The sequence below is a fragment of the Glandiceps talaboti genome, chromosome 5 (assembly GCF_964340395.1).
Source record: "Glandiceps talaboti chromosome 5, keGlaTala1.1, whole genome shotgun sequence".
NCBI lineage: Eukaryota > Metazoa > Hemichordata > Enteropneusta > Spengelidae > Glandiceps > Glandiceps talaboti.
In genome coordinates this window covers 19,019,191-19,045,000 of record NC_135553.1, presented here as the reverse complement: position 1 = coordinate 19,045,000, position 25,810 = coordinate 19,019,191, and the positions used below count along the sequence as shown (strand labels likewise).

Genomic DNA, 25,810 nt, shown 5'->3' with positions numbered 1-25,810 from the left:
TGGGTTCGACTTAAAGCAAATGTTTCAGCACCACATTTCACAAGATGTTTTACCAACTCACGACCTATACCTGTCAGAAGAAATTATGTCATCTGTGCACTGTCTGTGTAGGCATGGTAACTTTAAACATATTAAATATATCAATGCATTTACATACACGTATTCTTATATCACATAAATATTTTGACATTCTGTAACTATGATTTGAGACCTTTCAGAAATTAACCATAAAGCTTAGGTTATATATTATATATTAAACAAGAATTACAATCTTTAATTTGATTAATACAGGATAGTTTTTAAGCATATCACTGTTTGTCTTTCAAGAACTCCAGTGAGGGCGCCTCTCATCAGTGGAAAACCTACAGTGTTCGGCTAAGCAGGAGCTGAATGGATGGCACAGTTCTTACAGCACGGCGAATAATGTTAGTCTGTAAGGTACGCCGTGAATGGGGCGCCCTTACACATTTGTCAACCCCTCTCTTGTGAGAGGAGGCCGATGAGGGTTGAACGACAAGACGTATCTTACAGTCTGGGCAAATGTAATCAACGTAGCAGAGGGGAATAGTTTGACCCCTAGTCACCAACCGACAACTCGACATTCAAACCGACAACCCAGTATATAATGTAAACACTTGACGGTGTCAATAATATCAATCAATTATATAGTGTCACAGTCATATCTGAATACAAATATACGAATGTCCAATGATTGGGTCGGTATATCAGAATTTTGCAGGAAAGACCTGAAGTTTCCGACACAGAATTCACAAAGGAGAAAGTAATTATATAATAATGGTTTCAATGTCCGGTATACTCGTTAAAATTAAACGATGATTCTGTCTACCCCCTCCCGTCGACAAGACACCGCTCTCACATGAATATTTATAGCAAAATCTTATGCTAAAATCCAAAAGTGTTTTTGAAATTATTAATTATATCTATGCTGACGTGGTTCTTCAAATTAAATTTCCGATTTATAATGATAAAACGGTCGAACAAAAGTTTGAAATGAACACAAAATTCTTATTTGTAAATTTCTTGTTTGAGGATCGATGCATATATTCGCGTTTTAAATGATATTTGTTTTACTTATGTTAGGTGTTGTTTGTGGGCGTTGAAGCATGGCTTCTGATAGTGAATGGTTCTAATAAACCAACAGCGCTTTAACCCGTAAACTGTACACTCTATCCATCCCCTATTTTAGTACATATCACCTACCCTTTCCGGCGCCTGTTACTAAAGCCTTCTTTCCGTCGAATCTTATTTCCATGTTCTTACTTTGTCCGAGATCACAAATACCAACCTTTACAGTGGTATGATGTAGTATAGGTGAACAGAAACAGACACCCATCAACACAATCAATGGTTATAACAACCTTGTGGTGCCGGCAAACGTTTCGTTCGGACGTCATCGCATCAGGGTCATCGAAAAACCATCTGACCTCCATGTCAGCTCTTTTGAAAATAACATGACACCGCATTTTTGGAAGACCGATGTAATGATATACGCCGGTGGTGAGAGATTACATCAGCTGGTGACCTCTCTGAATATATATTGGACATTTTAAGGGTTACCTTTGATGTCAATCATATGTCCTATATTACACTTGTTGCGGTACAGGGGGCTCAGGATAAGTTATTGTTGTTTACGAAGACAAACAAACGCAAAAAAGCACACAAACAAACACAGACAAACAAATACTGACAAACATAAACAATAGAGTAATCAGTATCAACAACAATAGATTTGCAACATAGTCACAATTGCACATACCTCACACAGGGTGCTCAAACTCAGTGTTGTTTACGAAAACAAACAAACAAACAAACAAACAAACAAACAAACAAACAAACAAACAAACAAACAAACAAATAAATAAATAAATACTGACATACATGATCAATAGAGTAATCAGTGTCAACAACAATAGATATGCAAAACAGTCACAATAACACGGGGTATATTTATTATTGTCGATACTGATTACTGTATTGTTGATGTTTGTCAGTATTTGTTTGTTTGTATGTTTGTCTGTGTTTGTTTATGTGTTTGTTTGTTAGTTTTCGTAATCAAAACTCACTGAGTCTGACCCCCTTGTGGTTGCGGTACTTTGCTTGGTATTTATGTGATATGGACACCAAATCAAATGCATGCATATATTTATCTTGTCCTGTATTAACTTTAAACATACATGATGTGAAAGAAATTGGCCATAAATAATTGCTACAGGCAAGAAATATGCAAGAAATGGCTTAATTTTGCTGGTCTACCCTGAAGGTCAAAGGTAAAGATCAAAGATCATTGTCTCACAAGAAAGGTTTCATGTGATTATATGGGGTTAGACACTTGAATGGAGTCTCTGAGGCTATGTATTAAAGTTTTAAGTTATGCAGTAATACATGACTTTTTTACTACAATATGGCTGCCATTCAGTAAAAGTGGATTTGGCCATTGTAGGGTATTTCTGCTCAGTTTTCTAATTCATTTGTCGGTTATTAATTATTAACTATAATAAAAGTAAAATACTTATTTCGACTATATTGACTACTATATCAAATACCTGATAAGTCACTCCAGTTCTCAAAGTATGTTTTGTCAAAGTATATCTTGTCCCGTTTGAAAGCATGTTGGTATGAGGATAGTGTATAACACTGAGTCATAGTCGATCGGTTTCTCTCCCTGTATCTTTTATTTTATCTATGTCATCTTAAAGATCTGTTATGCTATCGCACTTCCTGGTATGCCATAATGCTAATTTACTAACGTGGTTACAACCATTGTTGTAACCTCCAGCCAGAAAATACACTGTTTTGTTGTAAAAGAAGCTGATGTTATTTGAGAAATGTGCAAATGAATGGACTCGTCAAAAACGTCTTTTGTTAACCAGCGATCGCCTTTTTTATACTCCTGCTGCCAGTGATCCTCCATCGATAATCAAACAAGTTCCAGTGATCATTGCAGCTTTATCACTTAATAGATAGATTATACCATTTACAACATCTTCAACTTCTGAAAGCCAAGTATAAACATAATTTCTTAAGTTGTTTGAAATGCCACTTTCATCCTTTGCAAGTATTGTTTTCTGATTTTATTTTACAAAACAACCTCTAACCCTGTTCGAAGTTTTCTAAATATCGTTATCCCATGCCATTAATTTCTCTCATGGAATTGGTTTACACAGTCAATATTTTAAATATTTTTTTTTTAATATTCAATATTGAATACACCAATGTTCACCCTCGACTGAATTACGTACTGCCAATAGCACATGCCTTGCACTTACAATTTTAGAAAATATATTAGATTACAATATGAAAGTTACCTGCAAACTTTTGAAGTGGGATGTTGCTTAGCCTTTTCGCTCTCATTTCAGGATCTGACCAGAGATCCTTCCCCATTGCAGTCATAACTACCGTAGGATTGACACTATTTACACGAATCTAGATGAAGACATTACATTACATTACATTACATTACATTACATTACATTACATTACATTACATCGTAGTCAGAGTTAGAGGATACAGTCGTTCAAGGTCGTATACATTGGCAGTTGTATGAATAACATATTTCAATTTTCCAAACACAGTTGGTTGCCAGATGAAAATTTAGCTTTGCATCTCATCATTGTAACAGAAAAATATTCTCGAAAAAAATATTGTATCATTTCTTTCTTTATCATAATACTTTTCAAATCGTTTGGCAACCACATGCATCTTTACGGCATCGTCCGCAACGTACCTGCCAAGAGGCAATTCATATTTTGTTGCCTGCAAGAATGTCGTTTGAATTCTGTGTACCTACTTTGTGTGGCCCGAGCTCCAATGCCATAGTCCTTGTGATGGAATCGATACCAGCTTTAGAGGCAACTGTTTTAGACACATATAAGACATTACGGTTATTGTATGACACTTTTCATGTGCAGAATATTTAGAGTTTCACGCGAAAAATTATTAAACATTATAATATACAACAGCAAATGATATCATATAAAAACACAAATAAAAAATGGTCTCAATAAATCTCGGACTTTGAAAATTGCTGACTAGTTTTTGGCCTGTTATTAACATTAAATAGAGTATCATCGGGTCAGTATTGACAAAACTACAGTAATTATATATATATATATATATATATATATATATATATATATAATTGTTTGTATACTTTTGTTGATAGTAACACAATAGAATCGCACTTTTGTGCCTAATTATACATGATGGGTTATGATAGCACATTTTAATCGTTGATAGATTTACGATATGTTAGTTATTTACTTACCATAGGTCAGAAGATTTGTTACTCCAACTTTTGAACCTCTGCTGGATACATGTACTATAGCTCCTCCACTTCCCCTGGCAACCATAGAACGAGCAACAATCTGAGTTTAAAATGTGAATTGTATACCAGTTAGAATGGTGAGATTGAAGATTGATGGCAATTTGATAGTCATGTAATTAGTATGCAGTTATCAGTTTATAACACCCCACTCTTCGTCCGCAATGTCCTTCCCCATCATTTGCTTTCTTTCTTTCACTGTTTTCATTGTCTGTCTGTCTGTCTGTCTGTCTGTCTGTCTGTCTGTCTGTCTGTCTGTCTGTCTGTCTGTCTGTCTGTCTGAATGTCTGTCTGTCTCTGTCGTTCGCTCGCACACACATAGTTAGAGTAGATTGACATACATCAGCTTACCTGTCCTACCTGGATGTACGATCTCAAGTTAATATTAAATGTCCTGAAAATGGAAGTCATTACAAATGTATTTAATAAGTCAACTGATATACATACACAAATTGAACGCTTTTCATGTACATTCATTGTTCTGTTACTTATTCAATCAAGTGTAAGCTAGGTTTATGACAAATAGGCGCTCATAACATTGTACTCTTACGATTGTACAAAGGACCACATTTTAAAAGCGTTCTTACGTCTCAAATTCATCCTTGGTAATGTCAAGAAATGGTTGTTGAAAAGCAACGCCAGCATTGTTAACGAGGAGATCAATGGGTCCAATAGATTCAACTGCTATTTGTGTTGCATCCCAGTCTGACAAATCAACTGTTACTGTGTGAATTTCTGGTACCTGAATGGATTGATAGTCAGTAGAGAAAGACATGTTGAATGGAGTGCAATTAATTGCCATGCCTGTCTGTCTACCTGACTGCCTGCCTGTCTATCTACATATGTGTCTGTCTGTCTGTCTGTCTGTCTGTCTGTCTGTCTGTCTGTCTGTCTGTCTGTCTGTCTGTCTGTCTGTCTGTCTGGCTGGCCGGCTGGCTGGCTGTCAGGCTGACTGGCTGGCTTTGACTAGCTGACATTTTCTGTCAAAACATCATTTTGCTCTAGTTTGTAAATAGTCGATATCTGCACATAGGTAACTGTGGTAACTTTATGTAATTGCATAATTTGTCACATACATACATACATATACATACATATTAGTTGCAATCAAACACTGCCTTAATTTAAGACCTGTACTTGACCCTCCTACCCACGTACTTCTGAGATTGGCTGAACTTGTTCTTACGTGTAATTATTTTACCTTTAATGACAGGTATTTTGTGCAGAAACGCGGCGTTGCTATGGACCTAGTTATGCTTGTTTATTTATGTCTTATCAAGAACACCTTATTTTCAGCTCGTATCAAGGGATCTTACCTGATCATATCTATATAAACGATTTATTGATGATGACGTTGGTGCAGCTTCACTCAAACTTGAGGAACTAATGCAATTTATTAACTACATATGTAATTTTAATCCTGCTATTCATTTTACTTATGATATTTCGCTACATCTATTTATACTAAGCCTACTGATTCACATTCATATTTGCAGTATGGTTCATCACATCCTAACAAGTGTAAAGATTCCATTCCCTATTCACAATTACTTCGTTTACGCCGGATTTGTAGTAGTCATTTGGATTTCAGAGAAAGGTCTGCGCTGAATTTTGCACGCACTTCCATCAACGTGGTTATCCAGTGTCGGTTACTAATGCCGCTTTACTTAAGGTGTCATCTTTGTCTAGGGAAGCTTGTATCAACTCACATGATCAGAAGAGTAACAACGATCGTCCCATATTAGCTCTAACATACCATCCCTTTTCCACTAGAGTTAAGAACATTATATACAAACATTTTAATACCTTACGTTCTAATAGGGTTACCAATTCATTATTTCCCGAAGTACCTTTAACAGCTTGGCGTCGTGATACCAGTCTTAGAGATATGGTTGACCATACAGAACAACATGGATTGGAAGTTAATGCTGGTTCATTTCCATGCGATCGTCCGCGATGTGGTACATGTCGTTTCATTATTAATACTAATCATGTTTTTGGCCCTAAGAAGAGTGTGGTTGTTACGAGTAGATTTACTTGTATTTAATAGTATTAATGTAGTGTATTGCATTACATGCCAGGAATGTGTTTTTTATATAGAGGTTCGACTGTACGTCGTCTTGGTGACCATTTCGTGGAACATCTCCGCCTGACCAGACAAAAGAATCGTGACTATAAATCCCGTATCTATGCATTTTATTACGAACGATCACAGTGTATCAGATACGGAATTTGTAAGGTTTCTGGCGATGACAAAGTATTGAGGTTGAAGGAAGAGGAAATCATTTTCCGTCTCGGAACGCTGGAACCCCTTGGAATTAATATATTATTCACGTCATTCCCGGTCAAATCATGCTTTTTTACATTTTAGGCGTGTTCTATTGGGTTCTATTTGGTGCATGCGAATATTAGAACTTTTCACACAACCGTTAATCACGCGCGGTTGTCGTTCTGTTCCATAACATTCAGATATATTCAGGTGTTTACGTAATATGTCTGAAGCTTGCCGATAAATACCTCGATAAAGAATTTTTATTCGAAACGTCGGATTTTACATCTATTTATTCGGACTGACTCACAAGTTCCTTATGCATTTCTTTTTACATACATACATACATACATACATACATACATACATACACACATACATACATACATACATACATGTATACATACATGTATACATACTTAATACATACATACATACATACATACATACATACATACATACATACATACATACATACATACATAGACTACTAAATTTTACTCGATAAGTTTACATGTTGTAATGAAAGGTCAAATACTAACCTCTTGTTTTAGACTGTCTAAATTTGACTGGGTTCGACTTATAGCATACGTTTCAGCGCCACATTTCACAAGTTGTTTTACCAACTCACGACCTATACCTGTCAGAAGAAATTGTTATGTCATCTCCGTACTGTCTGTGTAGGCATGGTTATGTGTAGGCATGGTTATATATATATATATATATATATATATATATATATATATATATATATATATATATATATATATATATATATATATATATATATATATATTGACATACATGTATACGTATTTATATATCATGTAAATGCACTGACATTATGTAACTATGAATCGTGACCTGTTAGAAATTGACCATGAAGCTTAGGTTATATATTAAACAAGAATTATAATCTTTTAATTTAATCGTGACTACAGAAGTAAGAGGACAGGGGGGGAGTAGTTTGACCCCTAGGTCACCGACAACTCGATATTCAAATTTCAAACCATCAACCCAGTAATGCAGTATATAATGTAAACACTTGACGGGGTCAATGATATCAATCAATTATAGTGTCACAATCATATCTGAATACAAATATAGGAATATCGAATGATTTGGTCGGTTTATCAGAATTTTGCACGAAAGACCTGACATTTCTGACACGGAATTCAATTACACATTTGTAAGTAATTATGTAACAATGGATTCAAGGTCCGGTATACTCGTATAACTTAAAATGTGGTCTATGTGCCCCTCCCCTCCGACAAGAAACCGCTCTGAATGTTCAGCTACATCTTATGCTGAAATAATTGATTTATATCTAGACTGATATTCAGACTTAGCTCTGTTGTCTCAACATGTGATAAATTCTCTGCAAATTTCCGATTTGATATCATAAAATAGCCGTTCATTGGCCGATTTCTTGTTTGAGGATCGATGCATATATTCGCGTTTTATTTGATATTTGTTTTACAATGTACTTATGCATGCTGTTTGTGATGCGTTGACGCATGGTTTCTGACAGTGACGAGGTCATGGGTCTTAATACATGTAATACCAATGACGTTCACCCATAAACTGTGCACTATATCCTAGCTCTCTGGGTGTATACACTCCTCGGTTTCGGCATGTCTAGTCTTCGGAGGGGACGTGTCGAAACCCCGCAGGGTATACATCCAGAGCTACCTATATCCAACCCCATGATAATACGTTGCACCTACCCTTTCCGGCGCCTGTTACTAAAGCCTTCTTTCCGTCGAATCTTATTTCCATGTTCTTTAATACTTTGTCCGAGAACGCAAATGCCAACAATTTGGTATGATGTGTAGTATAGGTGAACTTCAGCATAAAGAGACAGCCGTCAACGCAATCACTGACTATGACCAACCTTGTGGGGGCGTTTTGTTCTGACGTCATCGCAAATCATCTGACATCCATGTCATCTCTTTTGAAATAACATGACCATATTTTTGGAAAACCGATGTAATGATGGTGGTGGTGGTGGTGGTGGTGGTGGTGGTGGTGGTGGTGCGGAATAGCATCAACTGGTGGCCCCTCTGTATGTATATTGAGTATTTTGAGGGTTACCATCGATGTCACTCATATGTCCTATATTAACTTACACTTGTTGCGGCACAGGGGGCTCAGGCATAGTTTAATGTTGTTTACGAAGACACACAAACAAGCACAAATAAACAAATACTGACAAACATGAACAATAGATTTGATAAGCACGCGTGTAAAATCAGTTGCATCACGTGATACTTTACTTGACTGAAAAACATTTGCCCATTGTTTCATTTACATTAAGCTCTACCGCAGAGGCCAGAATATGACGTCAGGCAAGAGATACACAACGTTTGACAATTACATGTAAGTTGTACAAGAGGTATTTGCAACATATTCGGCCTATACATGTAGTGAAACTTGCCACACTAGTAGAACCGAACATTCCTGTGCAATAAGACTCATTTTGGAAATATCAGATAAATTTCAACTGCCTTAAAAAGTTGCTTTAGTTAGCCTTCAGTATTTACAAGGGGGAGGGCCGGAGGAAATCACACATGGTCTGTTAAATAAAAAATGACTTTCCCCTTTGCCCCATTTTGTAAAACATAACCCTCCCCATGACAATTGCATATACTGAACGTTAATCAATATTCTCATCATATTTATGTATACAAATTAAATGCAAATTAAATAATTTTGACTCTGTATTAGAAAGCATTATTTGTACATATAAAGTGACAAACAGTAAAAAAACTGGCTAGTTACATTTCTCGTATAATCATACACAATCTAGTTAGTATCTAAACCGTGCTTTCCATGGTGTGCATACTCTGCCTGATCTGGTCACTTGAAAAAGTTCCATGATATTATTAACATCATCATCACCTTCACCTTCAATATTGCCATTATCAGTGTCACTCTAACCAGACTCACTGGTACTACTTGAGTCAGTACATGTATCACTGTACGTGTTCTGACATTCAAAACTAGATCATCATCATCATCATCATCATCATCGATATCACCATCACCATCATCATCACCATCATATTTTAACAACAACATCCACGGACAGTGTGAGTGATAAGGTGAGATGGTACACTCAACAAAATGTTTTTATAAAACAATTTTCTTACAATACATATATTTTTATTTTTGTATTTTGGCATGTAAAGTACTTGTAAAAATAAATGTTGAGTGCTAATCTCACTTTTACATCTCAAAACACACAAACCAATTTACAATAATTGAATCTTCAATTTGGTCACAAAACTACGGATTGTAAAATGAGACCCTCCCCGAAACATTGTAATGCAAAATATGACCCCCGATTCCTCCGCCCCCCCTTGTAAATACTGAAGGCTCCCTTATTGTGTCCCCTCCCCCATATTTACGATAATGTATTTTCAAAAAGGATGGTTTACTTTTTATAGCGGAAAGTTACGGTAACTATTTTGTAGAGATGAATCAATACATTTGATTTGAAATCAATAAAGGAGTTACAATACAGGTTTGACTAACGTGAACAAAGCCGACAAACTATGATGACAAAATAACATTAGAAAATACAGTACGATTGTAACGCTACGTGTGTGTATCATGATGAGACCATTAAAGTTATTTTTGCAAAGTATTAATGACACTACAAGTGTCTTTTTTATAATCATCATTTCCTATATCATTCTAACGAAATGTAGGTGCTGTTAAGTTCTAAAATTATGACATTCTTTTAATGACACAAAGCATTCGCATTTGTCAAAATGAAGGATCACAGTGTAATGTGGTATATCTTTTTCCCATGTCAGTCATATCTGCGTGAAAGACAAGACACATTCCCTCAAATACTTACGTCTATGTGAGTAAAAGGAGACATGATTGAAATGAAATTGGTGGCAACAAGTCAAATAAATACTATACAGTGTCTGTGATAATGCTTGGATTGCCAATTGGCAGGATTTTGATAATTGACCATAAAGGTCAAGGTTAAAGCCTCAAAAGAATGTTTTAAACCTGATATATGGGGTAGACACTTGAATAACGTCTCTATTTAATAAAGTGTTTGAGTTATGTATTAAATCAGGATTGTTCAAGAGAAATATGGCCACCATTCGGTATTTAACGTGAAGTGAGCACCAAAAATAATACATGCATATGTTTATCTTCTTCTGTAAACATGATGTGAAAGAAATCGGCCACAAATAATTCCTACAGAGTGTCTGCAATATGCAAGAAATGGCTTAATTTTGCTGATCTACCCTGAAGGTCAAGGTAAAGATGAAAAAGATCACTGTCTCACAAGAAAGCTTCAATGTGATTATATGGGGTTAGACACTTGAATGGAGTCTCCGAGGCTATGTATTAAAGTTTTTAAGTTATGCAGTAATATATTTACTTTTTTACTACGAATATGGCTGCCATTTAGTAAAAGTGGATTTGGCCATTTATTGTAGGGTATTTCTGCCCTATTGTCTATTCATTTGTAGCTTATTAACTATTAGCTATCAATATACGTATTTCGAATACGTTGACTACTACATCAATACCTGATAAAACACTGCTGTTTTCAAAGTTTGTCTCAAATTGTCAAAGAATATCTTGTCCCCTTTCAAAGCATGTTCGTATGAGGATAGCATTAAACTGAGTCATAGTCGATCATTTTCTCTCCCCGTATCTTTTATTTTCTCGATAATGTATCTTACAGTTCTGTTATGCTATCGCACTTCCTGGTTGCTAATAACACTAATTTCCTAAAATGTTTACACGCATTTTAATAACCTCCAGCCTGAAAATACACTGTTTTATCGTACAAGAATCTGATGTTATTTGAGAAATTTGTAAATGAATGAACTCTTATCACAGTCATATAAGCTTATAGTCAAAAACGTCTTTTGTTAACCAGCGATTTGTGGAAGCGCCTTTTTATACACCTGCTGACAGTGATCCTCCTTCGATGATCAAACAGGTCCCAGTGATCATAGCAGCTTTATCACTTAATCTTCAACCTCTGAAAAACAAGTATAAACATCACTTTCTTAAGTTGTTTGAAATGTCACTTTCATCCTTTGCAAGGTGTCAGGATAAAGTATTTTTTCCTAATTGTATTTTTAAATTACAAAACGTCTGATCCTGTCGAAATTTTCTAAAAATCCTTATCCCATGCAAATACTTTGTCTCACTGAATTAATTTATAGATTCAATATTTAATAAAAGATTTTTAACAATTCATTCAATTCACCCCTCGACTGAATTACGTACTGTCAATAGTCCAATTGCACAAATGCCTTGCGCTTAGAATTTTGGAAGGCTTAGTATAGAAAACAATATATTTGATAGTTACCTGCAAACTTTTGGAGTGGAATTCTGCTGAGAAATTTCGTACTCCTTTCAGGATCTGACCAGTGTTCCTTCCCCATTGCAGTCATGACTACTGTAGGATTGACACTGTTTACACGAATCTATAGATGTGGACATTACATTACATTACATTACATTACATTACATTACATTACATTACATTACATTACATTATATTAAATCGTAGTCGCCCTAGTTAGAGTTGGACACATGCAGTCGTTCAAGGTCGTATACATTGCTAGTTGTATTATTAACATATAATTTTAATTTTCCAAACACAGTTGGTTTGCAGCTGAATATTTAGGTATGTGTCTCATCATTGTAATATGAAATTATTGGTATAATTTCTTTCTTCATCATAATACTTTTCCAATCGTTTGGCAACGTCGTAAACCACACACATCTTTACGGCATCGTCCGCAACGTACCTGCCAAGAGGTAATTCATATTTCGTTGCTTTAGCAGAAATATAACCATGTGCTCTGGCTTGCGAGAAAGTCGTTTGAATTCTGTGTACCTACTTTGTGTGGCCCTAGCTCCAATGCCATAGTCCTTGTGATGGAGTCGATACCGGCTTTAGAGGCAACTGTTTTAGACACATATAACAAATCATGGTTATTGTATTTCGCGCGAAAAGTTAGTAATATACAGCAAATGATAATATATAAGAACACAAATGCAAATCGATATTTGAACTCGGGCTTCCAAAAGTTCTGACTAGTTTTCGGCCTGTTATACAGAGCATCATCGGGTCAGTATTGAGAGAGAACAACAGTCAATATACTGTGTATATATATATATGATTGTTTGTATTATATACTTTTGTTGACAGAAATACACAATAGAATCGCACTTCTGTGCCTCATTATACATGATGGGATATGATAGCACTTTTTAATCATTGATTGATTTACGATATGTTAGTTATTTAACATAGGTCAGAAGATTTGTTACACCAACTTTTGAACCTCTGCTGGATACATTTAATATAGCGCCTCCACGTCCCCTAGCAACCATAGAACGAGCAACTATCTAGGTGTAAAATGTGAATTGTATACCAGTTAGAATGATGAGATTGAAGATTGAGGGCAATTTTGTTTCAAATTGAACTGAGTGAGTAGAATTACATACATCAGCTTACCTGTCCTACCTGGATGTACGATCTCAAGTTAATATTAAATGTCCTGTAAATGAAAATCATTACAAATGTATTTAATAAGTCAACAGATATATATGAACAAAGAGAACGATTTTCATCAAACTACGATAAAAGTGAAAAATCATAAATTATATTCTACATTTGGTATAAACCTCCAGCTATGTACATTCACCTACGTTGTTCTGTAATTTATTCAATCAAGTGTAAGATAGGTTTATGACAAATTGGCGCTTATATCTCAAGACATTGTACTTTTCAAATAACAAATCCCTGTAAACAATTTTACCATTGTACAAAGGACCACGTTTTGAAAGCGTTCTTACGTCTCAAATTCATCCTTGGTAATGTCAAGAAATGGTTGTTGAACAGCAACGCCAGCATTGTTAACGAGTAGATCAATGGGTCCAATAGATTCAACTGGTACCTGTGTTGCATCCCAGTCAGATAAATCAACTGTTACTGTGTGAATTTCTGGTACCTGGATGGATTGATAGTCAGTAGAGACAGACACGTTGAATGGAGTGCAATTAATTGCCATGCATGTCTGGCTGTCTGGCTGGCTGTCTGGCTGTCTGGCTGGCTGGCTGGTTATGACCAGCTGACTTGGGTGGCTAGCTATGACTGGCTGACTTGTTCTGTTGTTTGTATTTCCAGTCGATAAAAAAACCCAACCTCATTGATTCAAAGCATCATTTTGATCTAGTTTGTTTATTGTCGATATATACACATAGCTAGTAGTGGTAACTTTATATGCAATTGCATAGTTTTTCACATACATACATACATACATACATACATACATACATACATACATATACATATACATACATACATATTAACATTCAGATATATTCAGGTGTTTACCTAATATGTCTGAAGCTTGTCGATTAGAACCTTGATAAAGAATTTTTATTCAAAACGTCGGATTCTACATCTATTTATTCGGACTGACTCACAAGTTCCATATGCATTTATTTAATTACATACATACATACATACATACATTGACTATGCGAATTCTTACTTAAGTTTGTATGAAATAATGAAATGTCAAATACTAACCTCTTGTTTTAGACTGTCTAAATCTGACTGGGTTCGACTTAAAGCAAATGTTTCAGCACCACATTTCACAAGTTGTCTTACCAACTCACGACCTATACCTGTCAGAAGAAATTGTTATGTCATCTCCGTACTGTCTGTGCAGGCATTGTTACTTTAAATATGTTAAATATATAAATGTATTTACATACATGTATTCTTATGTAATATAAATATATTGACATTCTGATTTGAGACCTGTCAGAAATTGACCATAAAGCTTAGGTTATATATTAAACAAGTCATTGAGAATGACATAGTCCCCGCTATCACGATTGGGTTTTAAGGAATTATCACTACTCTGATCACGCAACAACCCTTGTGAACATAAATCAAACAGACTTAGATATGTTGTGTCTGCTTGTTGGACATGGAACATGCCTATAACAATAAAGGATGGGTCGGGTATGGGGGATCGTATCACGAAGAAAATGGATATGCACATGTATGTCATAGAACACTGTCCTAATACCAACTTTGAATGAGATCTGTTCAAACATGTCTGAGTTATGGCTTTGGACATGGAAAATTCGCAAACAAAATGGCTGCCAGGCAGGCATATTGGATCGTATCACGATGAAAATGGATATGCACATGTATGTCATAGAACACTGTCCTAATACCAACTTTGAATGAGATCTGTTCAAGCATGTCTGAGTTATGGCTTTGGACATGGAAACTTCGCAAACAAAATGGCTGCTAGGCGGCCATATTGGATCGTATCATGACAACAAATGAATATGCACATGTATGTCATAGAACACTGTCCTAATACCAACTTTGAATGAGATCTGTTCAAGCATGTCTGAGTTATGGCTTTAGACAGGGAAAATTTGCAAACAAAATGGCTGTCAGGCGGCCATATTGGATCGTATCATGAAACAAATTGACGTGCATATGTATGCCATTGTATGTTGCCCCTGTACCAAGTTTGAAAAAAATCGGTCCAGGCATCTCAAAGAAACGGCTGTGGACGGACGGACGGACGGACGGACGGACACACGGACGCACGGACAGAAGGAACCCAATCCATAAGTCCCCGTCCCGGACTTCGTCCGGCAGGGACTAAATAACAAGGAAGTATAATCTGTAATTTAATTAATGCTGGATATCAGTGTTTGTCTCCCAAGAAATCCAGTGAGGGCGCCTCTCATCAGTGAAAAACCTGCAGTGTTCGGCAAAGCCGGAGCTGAATGGATGGCACAGTTCTTACAGCACGGCGAATGTTAGTCTGTAAGGTACGCCGTGAATGGGGCGCCCTCACACATTTGTCAACCCCTCTCTTGTGAGAGGAGGCCGATGAGGGTTAAACGACACAACGTATCTTACAGTCTGGGCAAACGTAATCAACATAGCAGAGGGGAGTAGTTTGACCCCTAGTCACCGACCGACAACTCGACATTCAAACCGACAACCCAGTATATAATGTAAACACTTGACGGTGTCAATAATATCAATCAATTATATAGTGTCACAGTCATATCTGAATACAAATATACGAATGTCCAATGATTGGGTTGGTATATCAGAATTTTGCAGGAAAGACCTGAAGTTTCTGACACAGAATTCAATTACAAAGGTGAAAGTAATTATACAATAATGGTTTCAAGGTCCGGTATACTCGTTAAAATTAAACGATTATTCTGTCTACCCCACTCCCGTCGACAAGACACCGCTCTGACATGAATATTTATAGCAAAATCTTATGCTAAAATCCAAAAGTGTTCTTGAAATAATTAATTATATCTATGCTGACGTAGTGTTGGTGGTTCTGTTCTTCAAATTAAATTTCCGATTTATAATGATAAAACGGTCGAACAAAAGTTTGAAATGAACACACAATTCTTATTTGTCTCTTTCTTGTTTGAGGATCGATGCATATATTCGCGTTTTAAATTATATTTGTTTTACTTATGTTAGGTGTTGTTTGTGGGCGTTGAAGCATGGCTTCTGATAGTGAATACTTCTAATAGGTCTTAATACCAACAGCGATTTAACCCGTAAACTGTACACTCTATCCATCCCCTATTTTAGTACATATCACCTACCCTTTCCGGCGCCTGTTACTAAAGCCTTCTTTCCGTCGAATCTTATTTCCATGTTCTTACTTTGTCCGAGAACACAAATACCAACCTTTACAGTGGTATGATGTAGTATAGGTGAACAGAAACAGACACCCGTCAACACAATCAATGGTTATAACAACCTTGTGGTGGCGGTAAACGTTTCGTTCGGACGTCATCGCATCAGGGTCAAACCCTCTGACCTCCATGTCAGCTCTTTTGAAAAGAACATGACCGCATTTTTGGAAAACCGATGAAATGATGTACCCCAGTGGTGGGGTATCACATCAGCTGTTGGCCCCTCTAAATTTATATCGGGCATTTTAAGGGTTACCTTCTGATGCGAATCCTGTACTAGTATATTAACTTGCACATGTTGCGGTACTTGGTATGATTTTTATTTAATCAGGGTGTAAAATAGATTTGATAAGCACACTTTTAAAATCAGCTCCATCATGTGACATTTTGATTCATTACAAAACATTCGCCAATTGTGTCACCACAGCGGCCAGAACTTGACGCCAGGCAATGAAGATACAACACAACGTTTTACAATTACATGTAAGTTCTACAAGAGCTATAGTTGCAGCGTATACATGTGGTGAAACTTGCCACACTAAAGGAACATTCCTGTGCAATAAGACGCACTCCGGAAATATCATATGAATCTCAAATACCTTTGCTTTATTTATTTTTTCCACATTTATGATCATTTATTTTCAAAAAGGAGGGTTTTCTTTATATAACGGAAATACAACGGTATTTATTTTTTAGAGATGAATCAATACATTTTATTTGAAATCAATAATAACAGTTACAATACCGGATTGACTATCGTGAACAACGCCGACAAAGTATGGTGACAAAATAACATAGAAAATACAGTACGATTGTAACGTTATATGTGTATATCATGCTCAGACAATTTAACTTAAATTTCAAAGAGTTACTCTATTGACAAAGTATTAATGGAAGTAGAAATGGCTTTTTTATAATTCTCATTCCCTATATCATTTTGAAGAAACGAAGGAATGTAGGCGCTGCTAAATTCTAAAATTAGGAAATTCTTTTAATGGCATTGTCAAAATGACTATATATATATATATATATATATATATATATATATATATATATATATATATATATATATATATATATATATATATATATATATACATGACCCTACATGATCCTACATGACCTTAGACAAGGAATATTCTGTCAGAGATTTGTACCTTACAAATGGAAGAGCTGATCCCAACAACAATCAAATTACCACATGAAAATTGTACAGTTAGTCAGTGAGGCCTCAGACCCCCCTCCCCCTCCTTCTAACTAAACTGGTGAAAATTGAAAAATGTTTCAGACAGCACAATCAATACAAATCAATATGTAGTGCTATGAATACAAAGCCAATATGTAGTGAGCAAAACATCGTTCTTTTCTTGACACTTTACTTCATGCATTGACTATAGTAGTGAAAATTCTTCCATTTTGAAACAAATATTTCCATTTAGGGATAATGAGCTACATTAAAACAAAAAATCGATTTTGTAGAATGAGATCTGAAATAAAATAGTTCAAACTCCCCTCCACCACGCCCACCTCAAAATTAAAGGAATTACCGTGTACATTATATCTTTTAATCGGTAACAACGTTACAACATCGTTTTGATATAGAGTATTAGTAGAAAGGTGTGCACTCAGTTAGCTTATCCCGTAACCATCACACGCCAGCTGCCACTAATCCTCCATCGATAGGCAGGCAGCTACCAGTGATCATGGCAGCCTTGTCACTCAACAGGTAGATTATCGAGTTAACCACATCTTCAGTTTCTGAAAGATCAAAGACGACGACTAAATTAGATCACTGTTAGATGTCGCAGTGTCACTTTACACGGTAAAATCCATTTCTCCGGATCCCTTGGTCGTACTTGTATCTTAGAACATTGCAAAACGTATGGCATGTTGACCCTCGAGTTAATTTAAATATTGAAATATTTCATTTCTCCACTATTCTAGACTTACTCCAACGTCAAAGGTTAAACTAACCAGCTAATTTCTGGAGTGGAGTTCTACATATGAATGGCTGACTTCTTTCTGGATGTGACGAGATTTCTTTTGCCATTGTTGTCATAACAACCGTTGGATTGACAGCATTTACGCGAATCTGAAATATGAAAGGAAATAATCACATTGATACAATTGTCAAATGTCATGCACTTTTATAGTCGACTCAATATGTTTATATTGATTTGTCAATCAATCAATCAATCAATCAATCAATCAATCAATCAATCAATCAATCAATCAATCAATCAACCAACCAACCAACCAATCACTCAGTCAGTCAGTCAATCAATCAGTCAGTCAGTCAGTCAATCAATCAATCAAATTTCTGTAGCGCCGATTTCCCAGAGCAATGTTCTAATTCTGTTCGGTAGCGATAAATGGCTAAAATCCAACATATAATACGCTTCGGTGAACAAAGGCGTATAAAACTTTTAGTTCAAAAGCTCTGAATATTTGGTGAGTACTAACGTATTAGAGAACAATTCCATATTTGCATTTCTTCAAATATCATATTTACCTTATGAGGGCCTAGTTCCAATGCCATAGTCCTTGTAATGGAGTCAATGCCAGCTTTAGTAGCAGCTGTGTTGAATAACAAAATACACAAGCTACTGAATGAAACAGTATCAACTGGTATTTCTATTTTTATCTAATACTAGAGTACTGTTGTTTTAAAGTACTTGGAACATTTTGATGAGACTGTTCTCAATTGCAATTGTCTACAACTGTAAAATGATGGAATATGATCTGCACACATAATCGAATAAGTCACATCAACACTATAAAATCATTACATTATATTATATTACAGTACCTCGCCTTACCTTACCTTACCTTACCTTACATTACATTTCATTACATTACATTACATTACATTACATTACATTATATCGCATGGCATTGCATTGCATTGCATTACATTACATTACATTTACATTGCATTATACAGCACTATCTAACATTGTATTACATTACATTACATTACATTACATCGCATTATATTACCTAGCATAGGATTACATTAAGTTACATTGCATTTACATTATATACATTACGGCGCATATATAATATAGCGAAGAATGAAATATCGCGAATACAAACATACAAACACCTTATTTTTAAATAATGTAAACTTTCCAAATTTTAAAATGCACATTAAAATAATAGAAATCGCCGTGGTTAAGTCTCTAAATAATTTGCATACTGACCGTACGTTGTCGTATTTGTGAACCCTAAAAGGGAACCAATACTTGACACATTGACTATAGCTCCTCCCGTGGCCCTAGATACCATGGTACGAGCAGCTATCTAGTACAAAGTGGAAGTGTGAATTACAAATTAGAATTATATGGCACAGATTTGGTCTATTGTTTGGAGATTAAGTGTACAAAATCGCAAATGACATGCTGAGCATGATTGATATGCAGAATTAATTTTTTGTGTAATATGAATTGCATGTTATTGGTCATCAATACAAATAGTTTACTCGCTATGGGTTAGTGGGAGACGTACAAGTCTGAAGTAGGTGTGGGCAAAACTCAACTGTGAAGGTTGTATCCTTTAGTGATTTATATAGCAGCCTATGTGCCATATTACAGTCTTACATACAAATGTACATCTACAATTCCTTTTTTCTGCATCGAGTCTTAAGATAGACATAGGTATAACTTCGAAGACTTCACTTAGTTCACACGAGTTTTGCCACAGGTACAAAACTGACAGAGGGCTGTAATTTTTTTCAGATAGTACATGATTCGCTTACCTGCCCTACCTGGATGTATGATCTTAAATTCGTATTTATTGTTCTGTTTGAGAGAAACACAGAGAATCAATTGGTCAAACGCGTAGTATACTTAGTAGTCAGTTTAGGACAACCCCCTCCCCCTAAACGAACATTCGCAAGTGCGATTCACACGTTTGATGTAAACTATGATGAAAATTGTACCGGTCACAACGGTACCACTACGCACGATTAATGCAATGTAAAAACATGATGGTAAACATGAAGTACATGTTATCACCTCATCAACATCTCAGTGCTAAATACAGAAGGATTTCGAAACTTGGTCAGAAGTGCGAAAATGAAGTTCAGCTATCGCATTGACACCATACACCCTCCGCCCTAAACGAACGAAGTTCGCTTGTTGAGTTTGTCTGACATTATGCGATCGTCCCTAAAGGTGGCGGACTGGTATGTAATAAAAAAATATCTAAAAATCAGGTACTGAGATTGGAAAGATGTCATACTTTTCGAATTCGTCTCTCGTCACTTCCAGAAATTGTTGTGGACCAAAAACGCCAGCATTGTTAACGAGTAGATCAATGGGTCCAATAGATTCAACCGCTACCTGTGTTGCATCCCAGTCAGATAAATCAACTGTCACTGTGTGAATTTCTGGTACCTGTGAATAAGTATAAACATAACAACTTCTGATCTATTTTAGGTTTGTGTTTTCTTACAGTTCATACTTTGCTGATTAAAATCCAACATGACTTGTAAAAGTTGGATAACAATTGTGTATTGTTTTGCAGTATTTTCACTAATATAAGTATATAGTGCAAGTTTTGAAAGATATAGAAAAACTTAGAGTATGATGTACAACTTGATTTATCACAATTCCCAAGACCACACCTATAGATATTTGCATTATTTGTTATTGTTTTTGAAAATGCAGAATTGTTAGAATTGTGAATAATTTGAACAAACACACCTACTTACCTACCTACACATTACATACACACACACACACATACATACATACATACATACATACATACATACATTCTTACATACATACATACATACATACATACATACATACATACATACATACATACATACATACATACCAGGGCCGTAGCCTGACCAAATTGCCAAGGGGGCAGAACTTTGTCTTTTTTAGAAAAGTGCTAATTTACATAAATGTGCATGCAATTTACATAATATATATTTTAGCATACGCAATTAAATATCATATGTAAGGTCAGAAAAAATATAAATGCTTGTCAACGGGTAACCTAACCCATCACATTTGGGTAAGCAGGTCGATTTCATTTTTCACAATGCTTGACAAGGATTAGACAGCAAAATAGTTCAGGTAGAGTTTAGATAGAACTTATTCAGTCATCTTGATACTATCTCATGCAATTTGTCTGCATAGCTACAGTTAGGAAATGTACACAATTTACGGTTAAACAAATGGTGTAGTTCCTCTCATCCTCTCTTCTCAAAAAATGTTAAGCTCCGCCAATTGAAACTCAAGCATTATTTTAGCCACCCCTTCTGTCACCTACACTACAGTGGAGATATAAAATCATATGGTACAGTGATGCATTGGAAGGAGACAACTCCAAAGGCGAAAAAAAAATTGAACATAAGACAGTGTAGGAGGCCATTTAGAGGCATAAAATATCAAACCATAGACATAATAAAATACCAGAATTGAAACAATTATGCTATGCATTAGATATTATCTGGAAATTATTTTGTTGTGGCAAAGCTGAAAGATATTATGCGGATGTGCACATTGTAAATGACTTCTCCTGAAGTTTAATTTCGTTCCAAAAAATCCTGAATAAAGAGCAAAACATTTCAAGACTTTCAGACTTTTGATGGCCCAATGGTCGTAAACTTTTGTTTAATTCTTTTTAGTGCACATTTGACATTTAATCTCAATTCATGCTTGTATGCAACATCAGAGCCAAGTAAACCACTGTATAAGATATTATATAATTTGGAATAGACTCAAATGTATATTGTTACATGTACTATTCAGAAAATATAAAGAAATATCCTTAATTTAAAAAAAAAATGCGAAGCCCGCATGAGGATATATTGCCCATCACAAGAAAAAAATATATGGGTAGGTTGAACAGCTTTTTCATTTTTCTCTGGCCTAATGTCGTATCTTTCAAAGTAGTTGCCTAAAAGATGTCACATTCAAAGTAAAAAAAATGGATGGTGCTTTCTCAAATAAGTAACACAACAAAATAATGATTTTCTTTACCCAACTTCCAAAACTATTATGGCCTCGATTATGTCGGAACCCAAGGTGAACTCAGTGAATTCTCCTTGTCATTATCATTATAATGGAAATTGAAGTTTCGATTTTGATGTCGAAGGCACAGCTCTGTTTACAAATTCAGGGCCATTCTTTCCATAGCAAATTGTCGCTTCAAAATTAATTGCGGAATAACACTAGTGTCAGTGTGCAATGAGATAATTAATAGAAACAACATTTTAACAAAAGACAACGTCGAACACAATTATTGAAAGTGGATCTTTAAAGAGTGGATCTTAAACTGCGTACCTAGTTTAATAGTTTTTCAGGGCCACCAAATATTCCAAAAAGGGATCTGCCGTTTTATCAGCATCAAATGTTTTAATATAAGGAACAAGATGTAAATGAGATCGAGCGCATCTTCGGAGTCACTGTATGCAGCATAGCAGGCAACCTCACGTTGAACGACTTTGTCCGTCTTTTTTTTTTAGTTTCACTCGCTGACACTATAATTGCGACTTACTATCTTCAACTGAAGGAGACTTTCAAGACTACTGTTACTCGCAGAAAATGCACAGTGCATGTGCGCACTTCTTTTGTACTTTCCCTCGCAAAGAATTTTTAATTTGCTACAAAAAGTTAAAGGTTTTAACTGGACACATTTTAATTCAAAGTTAAGCCAGCGTACAATAGCGATATAAGATACATATTAGCCATGAGTCAGTGTACAGTCACTTTTAGTGAACTATCCATTGAAATCGCGCATGCTAGGAATCGTCACGTAAATAACGATTTTAATAGCATCACTATGTATTAAAAAAAGTAGCTTTTTCTCTTTCTTTTTTCAAAAATCTCAGGAGGCAGCTGCCCCCTTGCCCCCCCCCCACAGTCTACGGTACATACATACATACATACATACATACATACATACATACATACATACATACATACATTAACTATACCCATTACTTGATATATTTACATGTTGAAATGAAATGAAAGGTCAAATACTAACCTCTTGTTTTAGACTGTCTAAATCTGACTGGGTTCGACTTAAAGCATACGTTTCAGCACCACATTTCACAAGATGTTTTACCAACTCACGACCTATACCTGTCAGAAGAAAATTTGGAGGAGGGTTACGTTAACAATAGAGGTCGCCCCCTCTATTTGTTACAATATATTCAACAAGAATTATAATCTTTTAATTTAATTAATACTGGATGGTCTTTAAGCATATCACTGTTTGTCTTCCAAGAGATCCAGTGAGGGCGCCTCTCATTCGTGAAAAGCCTGCAGTGTTCGGTCATAGACAATAGAGAGGGACCTCTCTATTGTCTATGGTTCGGTCAAGGTGTATTGGGTGGCACATTTCTTTACACAGCATAGCAAATGTTACACTGTAAGGTACACCATGAAGGCGCACACTCACACATTGGTCAACTTGAGCCCCTCCCTTTGGAGGGGTGTTGGGGGAATGAGGGCCAAACGACACGATGTATCCAACAGTGTAGGCCAATATAATCAACAAAGTCTAGAGTTCAAACCGCCACCACAACATGGTAAAGAGGACAGAGGGGAGTAGTTAATTTGACCCTTAGGTCACTGAAAACTCGCTATTCAAACCGACAACTCAATATATTTGGGTCGATTTATCAGACTTTTGCAGAATTCAATTATACAGTTGAAAGTAATTAATATAAGAATCCTGGTTTCAAGGTCCGGTATACTCGTAACTTAAATGATATTCTGTCTGCCCCTCCTGTCGACATTAAACCACTCTGACATGAACGTTCAGCTACATCTTATGCTAAAATCCAAAAGTGTTTTTGAAATAATTGATTTATATCTAGACTGATATTCAGACTTGGCTCTGTTGTCTCAACATGTGATCAATTTCCGATTTAATATGATTTAACTGGCGAACAAAAGCTTGAAATGAATACAAACATTCTCATTTGTCGTTTTCTTGTTTGAAGATACATGTATATATTCGCGTTTTATTTGATAAATTTGTTTACTTCTGTTAGGTGCTGTTCGTGGGCATTGACATCGACACATGGTTTCTGACAGCGACGAAGTCATACGTCGAATGATACAATGGCGTTTTAACCCGTAAACTGTACACTATATCCATCCCCATATGTTGGTACATTACACCTACCCTTTCTAGTCTGGATGCAGACACGGTTTCTAACTAAACCACGTCTGTTCAAAGTCCCCCAATCAGCACAAAATGATGTTCATCCAATCAGTGAACCCCATCTGTTGTAGTAATGTAAACACTATAAGTAGCATATATAATAGTAGTGATATAAGTAGTAGTGACAAATATACCATATTTGGACATTATTTACCTGCCCCAATAAACACTAACTTTATAAGGGACTGTGTTAATACTGGTTATAATTGTTTGATTGATTAACTATACTGTGCGTGGAGGTTTAAATTGTAAGAATACTGTATAAGAACTAGACTAACCCTTTCCGGCGCCTGTTACTAAAGCCTTCTTTCCGTCGAATCTTATTTCCATGTTCTTCCTTTGTCAGAGAACACAAATGCCAACATTAACAATGGTGTGCTGTTTTATAGCTGAACTTCGGCATAATTAGAAATCCGCCAATACAATCACTGGCTATTAAAACCTTGTGGGAACAGCAAACGTTTTGTTCTGATGACATCGCCCCAGGTCTATCGCAAACGAAGTGACCTAAATATCAACTCTTTTGAAAAGAACATGACCGCATTTTTGGAAAACCGATGTATGATGTACCCCAGTGGTGGTGGATCACATCAACTGTTGGCCCCTCTGAATTTATATCCGGTATTTTAAGGGTTACCTTTCATGCTAATCCTGTACTAGTATATTAACCTGCACATGTTGCGGTACTTGGTATGATTTTTATTCAATCAGGGTGTAAAATAGATTTGATAAGCAAACTTTTAAAATCAGATGCATCATGTGACATTTTGATTCATCTGATCAGTCACATTGTCTGTGAACGTTGTTGTTAAAATATCTACGTATAAATTAACAGTTGGTAACTAGCCAAGTTTATCACTCATTTAGGGAGCCGTCATTATTTACGACAGGGGGGGGGGCGATGAGGGCGGAACGGGACGACGTATCTTACAGTCTCGGCCAATGTAATCAACATAGACGCGTTCAAAACGCGACCACATATAGTAAAGAGGGCAGAGGGGAGTAGTTTGACCTTTAGGTCACCGAAAACTCGATATTCAAACCAACAACCCAGTATATAATGTAAACACTGGATGGTGTCAATAATATCAATCAGTTATAATGTCACAGTCATATCTCAATATAAATATATGTATATCAAATAATTGGGTCGATTTATCAGACTTTTGCCGAAAAGGCCTGAAATTTCCGACATAGAATTCAATTATACAGTTGAAAGTAATTGATACAA

General features: G+C 35.9%; 3 protein-coding genes and 1 pseudogene across 3 annotated transcripts in view; all 4 read right to left on the bottom strand.

Moving 5' to 3' along the window:
• The window catches only part of LOC144435114 (L-xylulose reductase-like), a 4,761-nt gene extending 3,488 nt beyond the window's left edge, over positions 1–1,273 (bottom strand). Inside the window, exons 1-2 of the mRNA XM_078123674.1 lie at positions 1,222–1,273; positions 1–70 (exon numbers count right to left, since the gene is read on the bottom strand). The exon at positions 1–70 is cut by the window's left edge and continues 28 nt beyond it. Of these exons, the coding sequence (XP_077979800.1) occupies positions 1–70; positions 1,222–1,273 (122 nt within the window). The remainder of the gene's footprint in view (positions 71–1,221) is intronic.
• Positions 1,274–2,903: 1,630 nt separating this feature from the next.
• On the bottom strand, positions 2,904–8,428 carry LOC144435952 (L-xylulose reductase-like). Its single transcript, XM_078124593.1, has 8 exons — positions 8,340–8,428; positions 7,155–7,252; positions 4,931–5,085; positions 4,695–4,737; positions 4,287–4,386; positions 3,810–3,874; positions 3,327–3,444; positions 2,904–3,013 (listed from the first exon to the last, which is right to left on the bottom strand). The coding sequence occupies exons 1-8, from the start codon at positions 8,389–8,391 to the stop codon at positions 2,904–2,906; spliced, it is 741 nt and encodes a 246-aa protein (XP_077980719.1). The 5' UTR covers positions 8,392–8,428.
• Positions 8,429–11,547: 3,119 nt separating this feature from the next.
• LOC144435452 (L-xylulose reductase-like) lies at positions 11,548–16,339 on the bottom strand (annotated as a pseudogene).
• Positions 16,340–18,028: 1,689 nt separating this feature from the next.
• LOC144435954 (L-xylulose reductase-like) lies at positions 18,029–24,909 on the bottom strand. Its single transcript, XM_078124595.1, has 8 exons — positions 24,858–24,909; positions 23,392–23,489; positions 20,623–20,777; positions 20,138–20,180; positions 19,584–19,683; positions 18,893–18,957; positions 18,355–18,472; positions 18,029–18,138 (listed from the first exon to the last, which is right to left on the bottom strand). The coding sequence occupies exons 1-8, from the start codon at positions 24,907–24,909 to the stop codon at positions 18,029–18,031; spliced, it is 741 nt and encodes a 246-aa protein (XP_077980721.1).
• Positions 24,910–25,810: the final 901 nt, after the last annotated feature.

Coding starts and splice junctions, on each gene's coding strand:
- LOC144435952 (XM_078124593.1), bottom strand. CDS start 8,391: ATGGAAATAAGATTCGACGGAAAGAAGGCTTTAGTAACAGGCGCCGGA. Junction 5,086..7,154: donor TAGACAGTCTAAAACAAGAG/GTTAGTATTTGA, acceptor CAATCCATTCAG/GTACCAGAAATTCACACAGT. Junction 3,445..3,809: donor TGGAGCTCGGGCCACACAAA/GTAGGTACACAG, acceptor GTCTTCATCTAG/ATTCGTGTAAATAGTGTCAA.
- LOC144435954 (XM_078124595.1), bottom strand. CDS start 24,909: ATGGAAATAAGATTCGACGGAAAGAAGGCTTTAGTAACAGGCGCCGGA. Junction 18,958..19,583: donor CACAAATACGACAACGTACG/GTCAGTATGCAA, acceptor TATTCAACACAG/CTGCTACTAAAGCTGGCATT. Junction 18,473..18,892: donor TGGAACTAGGCCCTCATAAG/GTAAATATGATA, acceptor TTCATATTTCAG/ATTCGCGTAAATGCTGTCAA.